This window comes from Notothenia rossii (genome assembly GCF_949606895.1).
Source record: "Notothenia rossii genome assembly, chromosome: 6".
NCBI classification, from domain to species: domain Eukaryota; kingdom Metazoa; phylum Chordata; class Actinopteri; order Perciformes; family Nototheniidae; genus Notothenia; species Notothenia rossii.
In genome coordinates, this window is record NC_136909.1 from 72,369,351 (window position 1) to 72,387,054 (window position 17,704).

At 40.0% G+C, this 17,704-nt stretch overlaps 3 protein-coding genes across 4 annotated transcripts; 2 read left to right on the top strand and 1 right to left on the bottom strand.

The window, feature by feature from the left end:
- The first annotated feature begins 132 nt into the window (after nt 1-132).
- LOC307044641 (uncharacterized protein) lies at nt 133-2,792 on the top strand. The gene is made up of 3 exons (XM_079689951.1): nt 133-1,337; nt 1,468-1,495; nt 1,782-2,792. The coding sequence occupies exons 1-3, from the start codon at nt 1,120-1,122 to the stop codon at nt 2,232-2,234; spliced, it is 699 nt and encodes a 232-aa protein (XP_079546077.1). The 5' UTR covers nt 133-1,119; the 3' UTR covers nt 2,235-2,792.
- Nucleotides 2,793-3,125: 333 nt separating this feature from the next.
- LOC307043852 (dual specificity phosphatase 29-like) lies at nt 3,126-6,782 on the top strand. The gene is made up of 4 exons (XM_079688748.1): nt 3,126-3,575; nt 4,373-4,560; nt 4,636-4,859; nt 5,692-6,782. Exons 2-4 carry the CDS (start codon nt 4,382-4,384, stop codon nt 5,913-5,915), a joined length of 627 nt encoding a protein of 208 aa, XP_079544874.1. The 5' UTR covers nt 3,126-3,575; nt 4,373-4,381; the 3' UTR covers nt 5,916-6,782.
- A 255-nt stretch (nt 6,783-7,037) lies between these two features.
- adka (adenosine kinase a) lies at nt 7,038-16,601 on the bottom strand. 2 transcript variants are annotated; one of them, XM_079688745.1, is made up of 11 exons: nt 16,270-16,601; nt 14,503-14,577; nt 12,408-12,461; nt 10,666-10,744; nt 10,360-10,535; nt 9,974-10,082; nt 9,587-9,757; nt 9,436-9,471; nt 9,234-9,345; nt 8,638-8,724; nt 7,038-8,535 (listed from the first exon to the last, which is right to left on the bottom strand). In XM_079688745.1, the coding sequence occupies exons 1-11, from the start codon at nt 16,524-16,526 to the stop codon at nt 8,411-8,413; spliced, it is 1,281 nt and encodes a 426-aa protein (XP_079544871.1). In that variant the 5' UTR covers nt 16,527-16,601; the 3' UTR covers nt 7,038-8,410. The 2 variants fall into 2 exon arrangements, with proteins under 2 accessions (XP_079544871.1, XP_079544872.1); XM_079688746.1 differs by lacking the exon at nt 16,270-16,601 and adding an exon at nt 15,318-15,441.
- Between the last annotated feature and the right edge of the window lie 1,103 nt (nt 16,602-17,704).

Sequence of the window (17,704 nt, forward strand, 5' to 3'; positions counted from 1 at the left end):
AAATATTCTGGCTGGTTTTAATATGGAAAAAGTGCCTTGAAGAATTCATGTGCAGTTAACTTCATGTTAATGTCACTGTTGTAGTTTATATTCATCTTAAAGAGTAAAAACACTGCTATACCTGAACTTATATATCCTTAGGTTATGTAAACCACATGCCAAAATGCAATAAGCATAACCTACTTTTCATTATTTACGATACTGTATGATGTAAACACAAATGCAGCTGAAGTAAATACGTCACTGGGGACTGTTATTCACAGCATGGATCATATTTCTTAAAGGAGCAGAGCAGCTGGCGTTACTCTGCAACACAGAGACACATACAGCACCGGTATGTGTTACATAACAGTCTGCAGTAATGGAAACTGAGCCAGTGAGCTAATGTCAAAGTTCACAGGATAGTGCCACATTGTTGACCATAAGAATCAGACATGAATCAAAATACTTTAGATGTGGGTTTTATTTGGGAGTTGAACTGCTGATAGATGTGGGATGATGAGCCAATGAGTGTATGATTACAGAGTTATAAAAGGAAGCAGTCATATGTGAGTGTGAGAAATAAGAACAAGCTAGGAAAAGAGTTTGCCCTGCCACGAAGGTAGGTGAGTTCATACAGGATGACTGAAGACAGGTTAGTTTGGGGATTGTTAGGCTTGTCTGTACAGAATGTATGGCTTTTCAAACTACATATAATTATATTCATTATGGTTTCTAAGAAAGGTTCATTGTGAGAAGAATATTGCTATGAAACACAGCAGTGACAAGGGAACTTTGTATATAATTAAACACAGTGACGTCTTGTATGCGCTTCTTTGTGTGTGTGTTTGTGTCAGTATGTCTCTTAGAGATCCTCCGTGTGAACCTCCTTCTGTCTCAGCGCTGCAGGAATTCCTGCTGGCAAACAGACGACCGACAGGACATGTCAATGAAGTCTGGCCTAACCTCTACATAGGAAACGAGTAGGTTCACACACACATGTCAATACAAACATATCCGATCCATACAGCAGTGAATGTGTAATTGTATTTCAGGGTGGCTGCTCATGACAAGAGCACCTTCCACAGTCTGGGTATAACACCAGCCCACATTTCTACAGAGACATGACAGTGGATTATTATGGACGGTGTGGAGGCGGATGATGCAATAGAGTTCAAGCTCAGTCCGTTCTTTTACCCAACAGCACAATACATCCGAGCAGCACTAACCATGGGAGGAAAGTCAGTCACACTTACAGTCATGTTAGTGTGTGTGATAAGATCCACACTCTGCAACTTCAGGTACCCCTGTACATCTAAATCAATTAAATATAACTGTTCTGCCATTAAGTCTAATTTGTATTATTAGATTTTAGTCATAAATTAGGGTATTGTACTTCATTATAATGAGAGGTGTTTCTAATATTCTGTCCCCCTGACTGATGTCAACAAGGGATGACAACAAGAACACCTTATTAATGTTTCCCAGTACAACACCCCGTTTTACTATGAGCTCAGTAACAAACAATGGAATTCACACATATCTGTCAACACACACTTCACATGATGAGCTTGTTCACGGTGCGGGGCTGTAGAAGTCATTTGTACTTGTGCACCTCATAAAGTAAAACATTTGCTGCATATATATCCACTGGCTTCCTGTCCATTTTAGAGTTAATTTTAAGATTGTATTGTTTGTTTTTAAATCGCTTAATGGGCTGGCCCCTCAGTACATCTCCGACCTGCTACAGGTGTACACCCCCTCAAGGGCTTTGAGGTCGGCTGATCAGCTGCGGCTGGTAGTCCCTAAAACTAAGAAAAAGACCAGGGGAGACAGAGCCTTCTCAGCGGTGGCCCCCAGGCTTTGGAACAACCTGCCCCCCAATGTTAAATTGTCGCCCACTCTACAAACTTTTAAATGTTCAAATGTGCTATAGAAATAAAGTGGATTGGATTGGATATATAGTGATGAAAGAATTAACGGCAAAAATTATTATCCCAGGACGGGTGTTTGTCCACTGTCTGATGGGCGTGAGCCGCTCTGCCACGTTGGTGTTGGTCTTCCTGATGATCGCTGTAGGCCTGAGCCTGCAGGAGGCAGTGGCTGCTGTCAGGCCGCAGAGAGACGTCTGTCCCAACCAAGGCTTCCAGATGCAGCTCTGCAGCTTCCACATGGGCCTGGAGAGAGGGAGAGGAGAAGGCGACGGCAGGCTGAAACACTGTAAAGACACATCAATATTATGCACACATCTCTGACGGAAGTGATGCAATTTCAGGAAGCCAGCAGCAAATGTCAATCAAGTCGAGTCTGTCCATCAGAGATGAGTGATATGGTATATCACCAGCAGCAGTTTGAAATGTAAATACATTACAATGAATCAGGTTGCGTGAGGTGTGTCTGCAGGTCTGCGAGATAAAGCCACACTCTGGTCCATGGGTGTAACTCACATACCTCATAGGTCAGCAACGTATCATCACAGGTCAGCAGTTCTACAACGACCTTGAGGGGGAAATGTCACGGTGTTGAAGCTGCAGACCATCTGGAGTTCAACCTCCAACCTGTCTGAAACCCTTTTGCACAGTTCACAGACAGTGGTCAGTCTGCAAATGCGGTCAACAAGCTTAATGTAATTCCTTTTTTACATGCGGGTATAACAAGATATTGAAAAATTACACCCCACTCTCTCTCCTTTTAACCAAATGTTATGTCTTGTTTCTTGTTTTGTCTTTAAGCATTACTTTATTTTTTCACCAACAACAATAACGCATTTTCTTCTAACTTTGGTTTATTAAAACTGTCATATTATATCCTCATTTATATTTTATATCTATCTTTTTTATGTATTTATTATGATCTTAATTAGTTTGAATATATGTAATTGATTGATATATTTTTTGCTCAGATAAATAAACATCTCTACAAAACATAAAGAAATGTTTAAATGAAAAGCACCCAAAATAATACAATTGACAATTGAGAAATGTAAGAGTTATATTCTAATATTCTAAAAGGGTTTGCACAGTTTGAAGGAATCAGACAAAGTCTCAGTCAATTACATTATCGCTCAGCCCCAACAAGAATTAGTAGGATTTAACAACTGAATTTAAGTTTTATGTCTCCAGAAATAACTGTCCCCACACCTGTCCACACACAAGTTACATTCTTAGAATGACAACAAAGCAACATGCCTCTTACCGAACTTATTTGTGTTTTCTGGTATTGTTTCTCATGATTTATTGTGTTTCTGTACAAGGCATTAGAGTTATTAAACCACATAAACAATGTAAGTGAGTATAAGTGAGTATAAGTGTGTGTGTGTGTGTGTGTGTGTGTGTGTGTGTGTGTGTGTGTGTGTCTGTGTGTGTGTGTGTGTGTGTGTCACACTGTTGAGGTCAGGTGTTGTCGCCCAGCTGCCTAAAAATATCATCTTAAACACAGAGCCCAAGACAGCAGTTACTATTCCAGTCTGTATTTCTCTCTGTTGCCTCACGCTCACACAACTAATGAATACACGTCAGCTGTGGAAGAGTTGAGGGTGCTGGTCTGCAATCCTGCTCAGTAACGGATTTAAAGCTTTAAAAAGTTACAAGAAAGAGGTAAGTAATTTACTTTCTACCAGTACTTTTTAACAGCAATCACCCTGTATGAAAACATTGAACACACCATCAGTGTATTTTCCTCTTTTAACAGCCAATATCATGAGTAGATAACACACCTGATCAGCTTCAGTTCATTCTGGGACACCATTCACTGTTTACTCTAAGCTACTCAATGCAGCAAATACAACAGAAGTGTATGAAACTAAGACATTGGAGGGTCTTTACATCTTTGAAAATGGAAATAATGTTATCAATTTCTTGGTTGATATAGATGATTAACTAACTGGGGGACTCATTAAGAAAAGTGAAAAGTTAATACATTAATAAATGGATCAAAAGGTAAGGATATGTTATAGAGAAGATGGTGTCCCACATGACGCATCTACGGAGCCCTGGAGGGTTCATAGAGAGAAAAATAAATAAAACGAGGCCACGTTTTATTAATTAGTGCGCACTAGATGTCATTCGTGCCCTCAATTTAAATAAAACGAGGCCACGCTTTATTAATTTGTGCGTACGATACTTTCTCGTGCGCACAAATTAATAAAGCGTGACCTCGTTTTATTTCAATTGAGGACACGAATTACATCAACTATAAATAAAATAATCGATCATTTTTTGTTGATTGACTTATTAATAAATTGAATAGTGTTTGCAGCTCCAAGACTGTATAACTTAGCCTACTTATGTATAAGTTACATGGACACATTTAAGTGTGAAGATAAGAATTTGTAGACTTTGTTTGGTGTTTTTGGTGAAGTTCAGGACTGTGTGTGTGTGTTTCTGGGCAGCAGAGGTGAGCTATGTCCTCCTGTGAGGTGAGGTCCAGAGGCAGGAACCCGTACGCAGCGGTGCGGGTCGACCCAGACAGTGACTACATCACCCCGGGGACTTTAGACCTGGAGCAGCTGTTCTGGACCGGCACTGGGGCTCAGTATGCACACGTTAACCTGGTGTGGCCCAGAATCTTCATCGGGGACGAGTGAGTGAACACACACAGAGATGGTTTTATGACTCTATTGATGACAGCCTCATGATCTCTGTTTCATGGGAACAGGAAAACAGCTCTGGAGCGGCCCGGCCTCAGGGACCTGGGTGTTACACATGTCCTCAATGCAGCAGAGGGAAAGTTTAATAACGTGCTGACTGGTGCTTATTACTACACTGACATGGAAATACAGTACTTCGGTGTGGAGGCTGATGACAAGCCCACCTTCAACATGTCCCAGTACTTCTGCCCCTCAACACAGTTCATCCACGAAGCCCTCAGTCAGCCGCAGAGTGAGTCCTGAAAAATTAAATAAAAGATACCCTTTCAATGATATCAACGTCTATAGTGCCTGAGAAGCATACTTGTGTTATCAGTATTATGATATATGACCTTACAAGTCATTATAAAAATGTGTTCTGATTATTGTTTGAAAACATTTACAAATATTTACGAGTGCTTATAAAATTAAACAAGGCTATAAGCAGATCATAACACATTATCAGAATATTAAAGATGCATTCCAGACCAGGGCATTTAGGTTGGGCATGTCCAAAATCTTCTATCTTAATATAGATAATTTTATATCTGAATAACAATCATCAGTCAATAAAAGGTCTGTATCAAAGAGTATACAAGCCTATTTTTGTATTTTTTTTAAGTGGGATGTCAAATGAAATCCACAACTTTGGTGATGATTACTTCAAAATATTAGATCCAAGACATTTGAGTTAGTATGTGCTTGTTATTATCAATACATTGAGCTTATTCAGACTCAGAATACGTTTATTCGTCCCACAGAGGGGACATTTCCAATTTATTTACAGCAAGAAAAGAGCCAAAGACAGCTTAATACTTCCCAAGAAGCATGCATACAGAAAATATTAAAGATAAAAAAAATGAAAATTACACAATAGTGTGTAGTGTACCATGATATAGCCTACTGTATTTCACAACATGATTCCATTGAAAGATTGAGAATGTTGATATTGAATAATCTCCCAGATCTTATGGGCATCATAGAAAGTGTTACGCAAAGCCCTTCATTGATCATTCTCTGGATAAGAGGCTTGTATACTTCACTGTTTCTAACAAATCCATCTGTCCCAACTTGCTTTGTCCCAGACAAGGTTCTGGTGCACTGTGTGATGGGTCGCAGCAGGTCAGCGGCTCTGGTCTTGGCCTACCTGATGATGAAGCAGAGCCTGACGGTGGTGGATGCGGTGGAGCATGTGAAACAGCGGCGCTGCATCCTGCCAAACCACGGCTTCCTGAAACAGCTCAGAGCCCTGGACATCAGGTTACAAGAGGAGAGGCTGGCACAAAAAAGAGACATGCAACCACAATAGCTCACAAAGATAACAGAATGACAGATAATATCTGTGTTTACTACTTAAATGTGTCTTCTAAATCTCTCAGGTATATCAAAAATGTTCTTCAGGTTTCTTTAACAACTGTATCAGTAAAAAAAAATATTTTCCACAACTGTGTCATGGGTGAAAACTTTTTCTTGTACGAAAAATCAGCCTGTTGCGTATGAGTACATTTAACAAGCCGCACTCCTATCCGTTTTTAAGAGTGCGCTTAAGACCTTCCTTTTTGATAAAGCTTATAGTTAGGGCTGATTAGATTCAGCCCCTAGTTTTGCTGATATAGGCTTAGTTTGTCGGGGGACATCTTACTTCTTCCTTCTCTCTGTCTATACCTGTGTACTCTCATGTTCCGATTAACCCAGCTTCCCCAAATTTCTTTCTTTTTGGTCTCTATATACGCCGGGATCCGGAGTCATGGATGATCCTGCGGTCCTGTGTCATGGATTGCGAGTCCTGGATCTTGAGTCGTGGCTGCGGTCCTGGATCATAAGTCCTGGATGGATATCCTCGTGGATTCATCTTCTTATTATACACACATGCATTTCAAAACATTTGGACTACCTATGTTGCAAATGTATTATCTTTTCAATTTACACACGGCATCTATTGCACGTCTGTCCGTCCTGGGAGAGGGATCCCTCCTCTGTTGCTCTCCCTGAGGTTTCTCCCATTTTTCCCTTTAAACTGTGGGGTTTTCTCTGGAAGTTTTTCCTTGTACGATGTGAGGGTCTAAGGACTGAGGGTGTCGTATTGTCATACTGATATTCTGTACAAACTGTGAAGTCCACTGAGACAAATGTAACATTTGTGATATTGGGCTATATAAATAAACATTGATTGATGGTCTGTGTGTTTTCCTTTTAAAAAGCTAATATCAGTAGTTATAGACAGTTTGATCGATTTATATGAAATGTGCACAGCTTTGGGCAAATATAATAATTTGTAGACTTCGATTTTAGTTTTTGATAAGCTCAGGGATGTGTGTGTTTTTTATGGACAGCAGAAATAAAGGATTTAAATTAATTCTAATTTTAAATGATTAAATGTTGCTAGATATTAAATAAATATAGTCAAAAAATATATCAATAGGCAAAACAATTATTGTTGTATGTTTAATTTGTAAATTTCAAGCATCACATTCTAGCACAGAGATGGGCAACTTGAGTACAATTGAGATCAGGAATAAATGGTCACATAAGGCTTTTTGAGTTTCAAAACAACTCCTGTAGTATTCAGAAAACATACTTCTCGCTCATCACATTTAAAGATCATGAGCTATACTTGAATTCAAGGATTCAGTGCTGCGCATACCACAAACTTAGGTTTAAAAGGTCCCAATATCACAAGAGTAGCCCGAGCCTGAATTTGGCTGATGTTTCAGATTTCTTTGCCTTATTTATTTTCCATCTTTCATTGCCAGTTGCAGTGACAAAAATGTCAAAATCTGAATAAATGTAAATGATAAAAATCAAAATGGACAGTATTAAAGTTTGGTAACATATTCTATGATTTAGCTAGAGATCAACAGACACCCAGCAAGAACACAGGCCACTAACTCAGGTAGAAATGTAAGTATTGAGGGGTGAAAAGCCACTGTATAGCTCCCATCACTGGTCTGGTTTTAAAGTTTCCCTGTGCAGAGAAATGTGGATTAACAGAACATCTATAGGCCTCTGAACACTTTTCCCCTAACACATGCAGAGAAAGGAAGGGAAAAAGGCACTCATTACAAGAAGAACCTGCACACTTCCACAAGTTTGATGTTGAGGGTACCTTCTGAACAGAATGTACACAATCAAGCTGATATTTAAGCTGTCATCACAGGTCATAGTGGGCAGAGGCTTTGACACATTTCAAAATAAAAACATTTGGTTTCATTACTGGCCTGTTAGATTCAATCTTAAAACAAGAACAAACTCATAATCAGGAATATTTCATCTTAAATAAGTCACTACTGCACATTTAAATGTAGTATACAAACTTCCATTGACAGATTTAGATTCATTAGTCCCCTTTGTGTATAGTGTGTCCTCCCATTGTGGAATAAAGCAGTGTGATTGGCGTACAGACGTTTGCAGTGTTTGATCCAAAAATGTTTTGGGGAAAATTACACAATGTCCATGAAACTTCCTTTGTGTAAAATAAAATGATCACATTATGTGATATTTTCATGAGTCCTTAAAATGTGATTTATCTATAAAACAATTATCCATTGGCTCCTCTAGCGGCCCCAAGTGGAGAACAGGGACAGGCACATGCCAGGAGGCACCCAACTAAATATTTGTGCGGATGAAATTATGTGCGGAAGATTTCAAATGAATAACATGGATGGGGGGCAAATTGGAAAAAAATGTGGATACAAGAATTTGGGGAAGTATTTGTAGAAAATAGTAGAAACAAATGGGTCAGAGTTATGTTCGGCAGGGTGGGTGTGAGATTTCAGGCTGAAGGACTGAAGGATCCGGGACTCCTCATTTGAAGTTGGGTTTTTCTGGGAAGGTGCACCCTGCTCGTCTGATGATGACGTTAGCAGCGTAGTGTGCCGCCTTCACACACTGAACGAGAGGTTTCTCCTGAACTAACCCAGACAGGAAACCTGTAACAGAGAGGAGAACAACGTAAAGGTAAATCCACAACGACAAGGAAAAAAGAAGGGCAATCTAAAAATGTATCAAAAGAAAAACAGATGAAGTCTTACCTCCTACAAAGGCATCACCTGCACCGTTTGTGTCCACAATGTCCTTCGGGTCAATCTTCATTACAGGGAATGTCTCGACCTTGTCACCTGAACAGACAGAAGGAAAATGGTATGGCTGTAGGTCAACTTTAACAGAGGATAAGAAACTGATAGAAAATAGGTTAAAGGGGAAAACAAATCTATGTGAGATTGACAATTTTATTTTCTTAGATTTTGATTCGATTCAGCACTTGGAACAAAGTGGAACAGACATTACTGACGGACAGTAGCCATACTGTTGTTCCAGACACATTTGCGTCATTAGTTTTTATTTAAAAATCACACAAAATACCAGATTTACAATGTTTTTTTTAATGCAGTTTACTTCTGTATTTGGCATGTTTTTGAGTAATAGAAAAGGAAGTTAGCATGAACCTATATAACCTGTAGTCTGGAAATTAAGAACTATTCAAAGCCTTTCAGTCAAATGTGTAGCATTAATTAACTTAACCTATGTCTTAGGTGTGCCATTATGAGTTGTCATTATTGCAATCAACTGATAAAAGTTATTGAAATATAAAAACTTTAGGGGGATAAAGACAAAAAAGGAAACTTACTGGCCATAGCAGTGTTATCCTTCCCCTGAGTCAACACTATGATCCTCTCCCTCTTTTTGTTGACTTTGGTCAAAGCCTGGGCTTTCTTGGCAATTTCCTTGATGTCCTTGGTCTACGGGCAAAATATAAATTAATGCAAATACATTTAAAAATGCAGCAATAATCATTTGCAAATGCTAAATGAGACCGTCAGTCCACTCACCTCAAATTCAAGCTCTTTAGCGAACGCTGCTGCCTCCTGAAAAACAAAAAATGTAATTTACAAAAATTGAATGTGTTCTTATATTCACACCACAGGCACATGCAGCTAATTTAGAGAGCATCTGAAGAATGGACTGTCATGTCTGGCTTACTGTCTCATTGCCGAACAGCACGTCGACGTAGGGCATAACCTGCATGAGGTTATCCTTGAAGAACTGGCAAATGAAGGGCGCGGAGAGGTTCAGGCAAAACAGTTTGTTATTGTCAGACGCGTGCTTTGCCACTTTCAGGATGGACTCCAAAGAGACAGTGAGAAAGAAACCCTGTGAGCAAACGGTGACATTAGGTCAAGACTGATCTGCTTTTTATATCCTGACGGGCTCTAATGAATCACATGTTGAACAGAGAGTTCACCAGTAGTTCAGAAATGCCCCTGTGGGTTACCACGAGTACGACGTTGAGGTGACAGTTCCTGAAGGGATCTGAAATACAGTAAACGTGTACAACACACATATAGTACTATAGTAACTACTACTCACTGCAATATAGTAGACTTTAGCTTTTTCCACCAGCTCCCAGTTTTCCTCCAGGTCTAAATGCTTGTCCTTCTTATAACACTCAGCAGCAGCTAGGTTAGCTACCAGAGACCTGAGGAAAATAAAAAAGAGATTATGAGTGAGGACATACGAGATTAGTGATTGTTACTATAAATGCAATCAATCTGTATTGTGTCACTTTGTTGACTTCACAATCAAGTGAAACAGAAAAACACTTTTTTCCACCCCTATTCCAGTCCATTTAGCTTTTGGTCTGCTGCGCATCAACAAAACATTTTTTTTTTTTTTATGTCGAGATAAAAAAAAAAAGTGTCATTTCAAATATTTAAAGACCTTACCCAGACCCTAAAACTATCACAATGACCCACCTGTTGTCTCCGGTGATGCAGGCAGCACAGGTCCCTGTGGGCTTTTCCTCCTGCTCGTAGTAGTGGGCGTCGATGTGAGCCTCCTCAGCCTTCTGCTTCAGGATCCCTCCAAACTTGTCGTCTTTGCCAATGCAGCCAAAGAACGTGCCGACCTTGTGGGGTTCCTGGATCATCCACTATAGAAGGATACAACAGCTCTGATCAGCATCCGTCAACTAACACTACTACCAGTGGCCAACATGTACAGAAATAATTCAAGCAGCATTGATGTTTAGGACAGAAAGTGAGTTTGTGCAACTGACTGACCTGAGCGATCTTAATTGAGTTCTGTGTGGCTCCTCCAGCGTGGTACTCCACTTTGGACTTCTTCACTATCTCTTCAAATCTATGAAACAGACAAACATAGCAGGTGATGCATTTTTAAGATGTTACATGATTTCTATTTCTCCAGAAGATCTAGTGTCAAGTATACCGTTTGTTCACCTTTCTTTGGGAATGCTGGATAAGTGCTTCACAAATGCAAAGCTTCAAACCTCACCACACACAAGGTATCAATTATGGCTGACACCAAACATAAAAACGTTCTTGGCTTAGCATAAAGGTTTGTTCAGTCAAAATTAAACAGATGAGAAATAACATAAATTATTTCGTTTCAAAGGTGCTACAAGGAGGACGTTTTAAAACTTTGGACAAAATGCAAGCTAGATTTTTTCTAATGTTTTTCCAAGCTAAGCTAAGTGTCTTCTGAATGTAGCTTTATACTTCATGGGGGATATGAGTGGTATCCATCTTCTTAACTAACACTCAGTTATATATCAAATACTTATATTTCTCAAAATAAAAAATCTATTCCTTTAAATCTTATTGAATTTTTCTTTGATCTGATTTATTTTTAATATCATACTGTTTTGCATGTGATTGCTCAGTTGTAGCTTTAATAGCATCCCCCTGTATGGAGATGGATGTGGATTCACACCTAGTAACTTATCCAGAGCTTGGTTGTGCTCTATGCAGAAGCCATATTTCCTCCACATAAATTTAACAGACGCATGAATGAACACTCATTACACATTCTGATTCTACTTGAATCATTTACGCCTGTTACGTAACACAATGATTCAAGCTGCGCTTTGATGGTCCACTTAGGGCTAAGGCGTAATTTGCCATGTTATTCAGTCTAAATATAGCAGCCAAATCAACTTACACACAGATATTTGCCTGTTTGATTTATGTGAACATCCATGCATGTCATAGGAACATAGCGACTGCTGTCAGAGGTCCTGAGACTGAGCCAGAGGCTGCAGAGGGGGAGAAATGGAGTGGGGGTGACTATTTTGTTATCTCACTGTACTTTATTGCTTTCAGTCTTTTATGTCACTTAAGTATTTACCCCTAGGGCAAGTCTCCAACATGTTAGCCCTTTACCCCAGAACAGTGAAGAAGAAAGGGCGGACTGTAAAAAAATAGGAAAAAGACTGGCAGGAAGTTGGAAATCAAGAGTAATAATCTTCCCTTAAATAAATAAATAAATAAATAAATAATATATAGGAATGTAAATGCCTTGAGTGGTCGAATAAAAGTTAGCTCTTTTCTTTTTATTCATATTTGTCAAATGTTATTCATAGACTAAATATGTAAATCTTACATTGTAAGAAAGCACTGTTGATAATGTAAAACCTGTGTAGATTTAGTCATTTCAGTCCTGTCTCTCTCATACAGTCACACACTGCTCTCTTATTTCCCGCTGTAAAATGTTTTTTTTTTTTTACTCTCGCTTCAGAGGGACTGGGAGGTGATGTGTCCTACTTTGCTATTGGCTCAGACTGTCTGTCTGTGATGAATCTGCTGCGCTGCCATTGGACGTCTTTAGAAATATGGAGGTCAATAGTGGTGGTTTCTGGTGTGCGCCTGTTTTGACTAGTCCACACCAGAACAGACAGGAACAAACTTGATGTGAATTCAGACCTTTCCCCTTTCTCGCTACAGAAACTAGAAAAAAGCACAACCTTGACTTCAAAGAGACATTTTGCAATACAGGAGATACTAACAGTTCTTTGTGTTTGTCCTCTGCCAGGATCTGGTCATTGGGTTTCAGAGTGTACCTACGAATAAAGAAAGGAGAAAAAATGAGGCATTAGTTTCTCTAAGTAATCAGAATATCATGCATTGAAGACACAATGGTGGTGCTGCCAATTGGCTTGTTCCCTAAAATGGAAAATGTGAATTGAAGTGCACCTAGTCCACATCAATTTGTTGGACAATAAAGCTAAACAGAGTCTAGTTTCCTCGAAACCCACAGGTAAATTGGGGATTAAGGGGCATCTTTACTGTATGAGACTGAATTAGAACGGGTTGGTTTGTTTAGCTCTAATCCTGGAGTTTACGCAAGGGGTTGAAGAGCGGAGTCTGAGCTGCAACCCAAAGGAGCCCTTAGCCCTGGTCAGCTCAGTGTGACAGAGCTCGGACAGACCAGAAAAAGCTGCTGCTCAGAAACTACATGCTTTGGCTCGCACCTTTTTCCCTTTTTCCATGCACCACGGTTTGCTGAAAACCCATATCCGGTTTTTGCATGAGCACCAGAAACTCAAAAAGGAGGGTTTTCCGTCCTTTGCCATCTGCAAGTGTTAGAAATGTGATTGAACTACAATGGTACAAAAAAAAAAAATATGTAAACATTATGAAACAGGGAGAGGCATCATCTGTTTTTTTTAGAACAGTCCAATATGTATTACCTCACTGAAATGTATTATGACTCATTCATTTATGGATATATTAAAGAAAGCATCTGTTGATGCTGATTAGTCAGATCTGTTTTCTGTTCTCTTTTACAACCGTTAAACCTATCTCTTTTAGGCTGCATCTACACGAAGACGAAACAAATTCGATATCAAAAAAGTATTCCGTCTACACGGTATCGGCTCAAGAAGCGTGTCCGTTCACACGAGACCGCTCGACCCGCTGTAGTACATATGCCGGGCCTGTAAGTGGCGCTGTACTTCCGCCACAAAATTCACCAAAAGCAGCGAAGAAGACCCCACGAGCATGGTTGCCCTTCTGTTTATTCTCCGCGATGATTTAGCAACATGTAGTTCATGTAGTTCGCCATGTCCACTTGTTGCTGATGGTTGTGGTAGAGGAGCTGTAGATTATGCACTAACATCTGTAGCATGGTCAGAAGCAGATAGTTAGATAGATAATAAATAGATAGATAGATAGCAACGACACAACCCCACCCGTCGCCTCAGGTCTGCTGAAGCTAACCTACTGCAGCCCATCAGGACAAAGCTCCGGACCTGGGGTGACAGGGCCTTCGCAGCAGCCTCTCCCACACTCTGGAACTCCCTCCCCAGCCACGTCAGATCCGCCAACACTCTCACATCATTCAAACAATCCCTCAAAACTCACCTTTTCACTCTTGCCTTCAACTCCTTATCAACTAACCCCTTGCCCTTTTTCCTCCTAGCTTAGCAATTTCTACTTTTGTTGTTATTTTGTTTTACTTGCTTGTAAGCGCTTTGAGCACCAGGAAACGCGCTTTATAAATGTAATGTATTATTATTATTATTATTATAGTAGCTACTGACCATGCTACAGCAGTGAGCAGCAGAGGTTGTTGGCGAAAACACATCAGCAATGACGCGGGTGAGAGCAGGAGAGGTGGGGAGAGGCGGGGCTATGGCGTGGTCGTTATCAGGAAATTATCGTATAGGATGTACACACGGAGCCGTTTGGCCCCCCAGAGCGTTACGTCTGCAGACCTACCCACCTTGGGACCCGTTACCGTTTGAGGGCTCCGTTTCCGCGGTTCCGTTGCGGCCTCGTGTGGACGAACCGTCCATACGATCGAGAACTGTAGCAGATACAACCCGTTTTGTGTCCGTGTGGACGGGGCCATGTCAGTCTCTCATTGGAGTGACCTCTGTGACACAGGACGTCTGTATTGCCCTTGATCTGATAAGTGCGGACTAAGGATCTAAATATTTTAAAAATATATATACATTTATTTCAACAATGGCATAAAAGAGAATACGAAGAATGTTTCCTATGATTGCTTTGCCATTATAACTATTAAGGATTTCAGAACTACCTGATGACAGCACTTTCTCTAGGAAACAAATGTCATATTTGTTTTCTTTTACTTACTTGTCCAGAAAGTCTTTGTCCACCACAGCAGAGATGTCCAGTAAGGGGTTTCCCATCCCAAAGAGTGTATTAGGGCTGAAATGTAAAAATAAAGTGTTAAAGATAAAAAGGCTCTGCATGGGCTTTAACAGGACAACATGGAATAGCAATCTTTGTGTGGCTCTGTGTTTGATCAGGCTGTTCCACCTCGGGCAAACAACTGAACACAAGGCATGGCTTTCATATCAAATTATTGTCCGTTGATATGTTAAAAAAAAACTAAAATCAAACAGCAACTCTCCTTTTGTGTCAATGTATAACAGCGACATCGGAACTTGTCTTACACATCAGTAACCAATTAGCCTGTGGATTAGTCTCCAACTTTTGCTTTTATAAAAACAAATGCTAAATGATCTATGCACAATACTCTTCAAAAGCATCAAGAGAGTGTGGTAACATGTGTTTAGTGTAAACTCATGTTACCAGTGTCCACTCTCTCGGTGTCCGGAAAACCCACATGTAGCAAGTCTCCTGACATATGCATGAACATATGCTAGCATATTTACCAATCAAACATTGCCTTCTAGACATTTAAGAATGTTTTTGTTAACAAGTAGAGAGAATGATAATGTACAGAGATGTAGTTATGCAGATCGTTTTTTTGGTCAAAGGAAAATGGAAAATGCAGCAAACCAAAAGAAATGCCATACCCTTCCTATCATTGCCTACATCACATAAATCTTCCAATATGCAGCCACAAGATTACTGGGCTTTTGCAACCAGTTACACCAACCCAGAACCCATGCCAGCCATACATTCTCTATAAAGCAACTTACCTTGCAGAAGACATGGTGTCTCTCTGTGTGTAACAGCTAGATACTGACAGACCTGTTGAGCAACCTAAAACCGGCTCAGAAAGAGCCAAGCATACAAAAACTTCACAATTTTAAGCTCAGTGCCCGGGTAGATCGATTTTCCCCTGCAACCACAGCTCCTCCCGCTCGGGCCTCACTGATTGGAGGCATCGGGAGGAGGAAGGGCCGGAACAGCCCGTATCTGTCTGCTGATTGGCTCGTCTTCCAGACAAACCTCAATCCACTCACTCGTTAGAAGCTATTACATCGTGAGAAGCGTGCTGATGATAGTGCCTACAAATATACAGTGATATAACAAGAGCGGGTTTCAGATTAGTTAAATAGCGCAGTTTTCTAAGGGATGCATCGTGTCGAACTGCGATATGAAAAGCACCAAAACATTGCATATTTACAGCCATGAGACTACTTTGCAAGTCATTGTTTTGGGAGCTGGGACAGGGTGTCTCAGACATGCTTTCTCTGCAGTAACTAGTTACTACACCAAGCAGCGGAGCCAGTCCTTGGCACTGGATGAACGCAGTGTCCAAACCGGTGCAAGTGTTTATTTCTGCAGCTTATAAACATGCAGGGGCAGGTGGTGGTCACGCTGAATTTAAGATTAGATATTGGCACCCTTGCAAAAGTTATAGGATGTGTTAGACAACAGCAGCTGTGTAGCGGCACGTTGAGAGATAATCATAAAAGGATAGTACAATGGTTATCAGATGCGAACAACTCTGCTGCTTGCTGCTTCACGCAAATACATTGTAAAGAAATGTTTAGCCTCACATTCAATGCACTCATTTATAATCTTTTAACTAACTTTGTTATGTATATAAGATTTGCGCGCGTTAGCATTCATTCAACCAAGTAAGGAGGGTCATGTCTCCCGAGATACAGTTTCTTAGCTTATTTATTATTAACTTTTGGTCACCTTAGTTTGTCAGTAGTCTCTTTGGTCGGAGACTCTGTCTTTTTGGTTGGAGTCTCTGTCTCTTTGTTTGGAGACTCGGTCTTTTTTCTCGGAGACTCTGTCTTTTTGCTTGGAGACTCTGTCTTCTTCTCCTCTGAGAATCTTCCCTTCTTTGCTTTGGGTGCGTCGGAGGCCATGGTCTCTGTCTTTTTGGTGGGAGACTCTGTCTTCTTCTCCTCTGAGAGTCGTTTATTTGCTTTAAGTTCGACGGAGGCCATGGTTGAGCGGGCACGTTGCTATCACTTTATTGACCGGTGTGAAAGCGCGGTTGTGCTAAGTGCTAACAGGCAATGGATGTTTGGTACCTGAGTGCAGTCTCGCAGGCAGCCCTCAATGCGTGACGCAATCACTGAGCTCCACCAATCAAAGCCTTACATTTATGTTTTTTCTGGAAACGTGGATGGCCATTTATTTGGCAAACTAAAAGCACATAAAAATATTCATAAAACTCCTTATGAAATGACTTTTACACATATGTGCCCAAAAATGATCCAACAGTACCAAGCAGAGAAGATCAAAGATGACACTTTTGCCAATTTCAGGAAAAAACCTCAAATTGATTAAATGTGATTTTTTTTCACTGCATATTTGTGCATATATTCGATGTAGCCTACTAACATTAGGCCTACACAATTGTTAGTGAACTGCAGTATATTAAGTCTTAATAAGGCACTTTTGACTACTAATGAAATAACAAATCACTGAAAGTAGTCTCATGTACTGGACGATGAAATAAAGAATGATGAGAAAATTGACTTAATCCGGATGGTTTCACTGTCTTGAAAGCTTCTTCAGATTTGTGGTTCCTTCGGCACCATCCACCATTTGTATTTAACTCCAAATATATACATTATCCATATGAACACTAAATTAAGAAGTATAATTAATCAATAGTAAGAATTGATCAAATGTTTAGGACAAATCAGGTAAAATAACACAAGATAAAGAAAAGGGAAAGAGAACCTCTAAAAACCCACTTTACACTAGATAAAGTAACCTGCTGTTGCATAGGCTACATATTGGTTATAATTTTACTTTGTACATTTTAGCACTCTCCTCCAGCAAGTCTCAATTTAAGACTGGGTAGTGCTTTACCAGGAATGTGTGATTAAAATGTTTTCCAAATGAAGTTAAAATATAAATATACATCTTACACTTTTTCTACAGTTTGGTTTATTATGGCTGAGAATAAAATGATGATAGCTCGTTGCATTTCTGATATGAAACCAAACCTGACAATAAGGGTAAAAGTTAGCCTTGGGACGCTGAATGTGAAAATAAAGGACCTGCAATAACACCTGAAAGACAACACTCAGGGCATCTTAATACGTTAAATATTAGCTGCCCGCAAACTTCGCCTGATTAAAAAATCCGAAACTTTGATCTGAAAGCATCA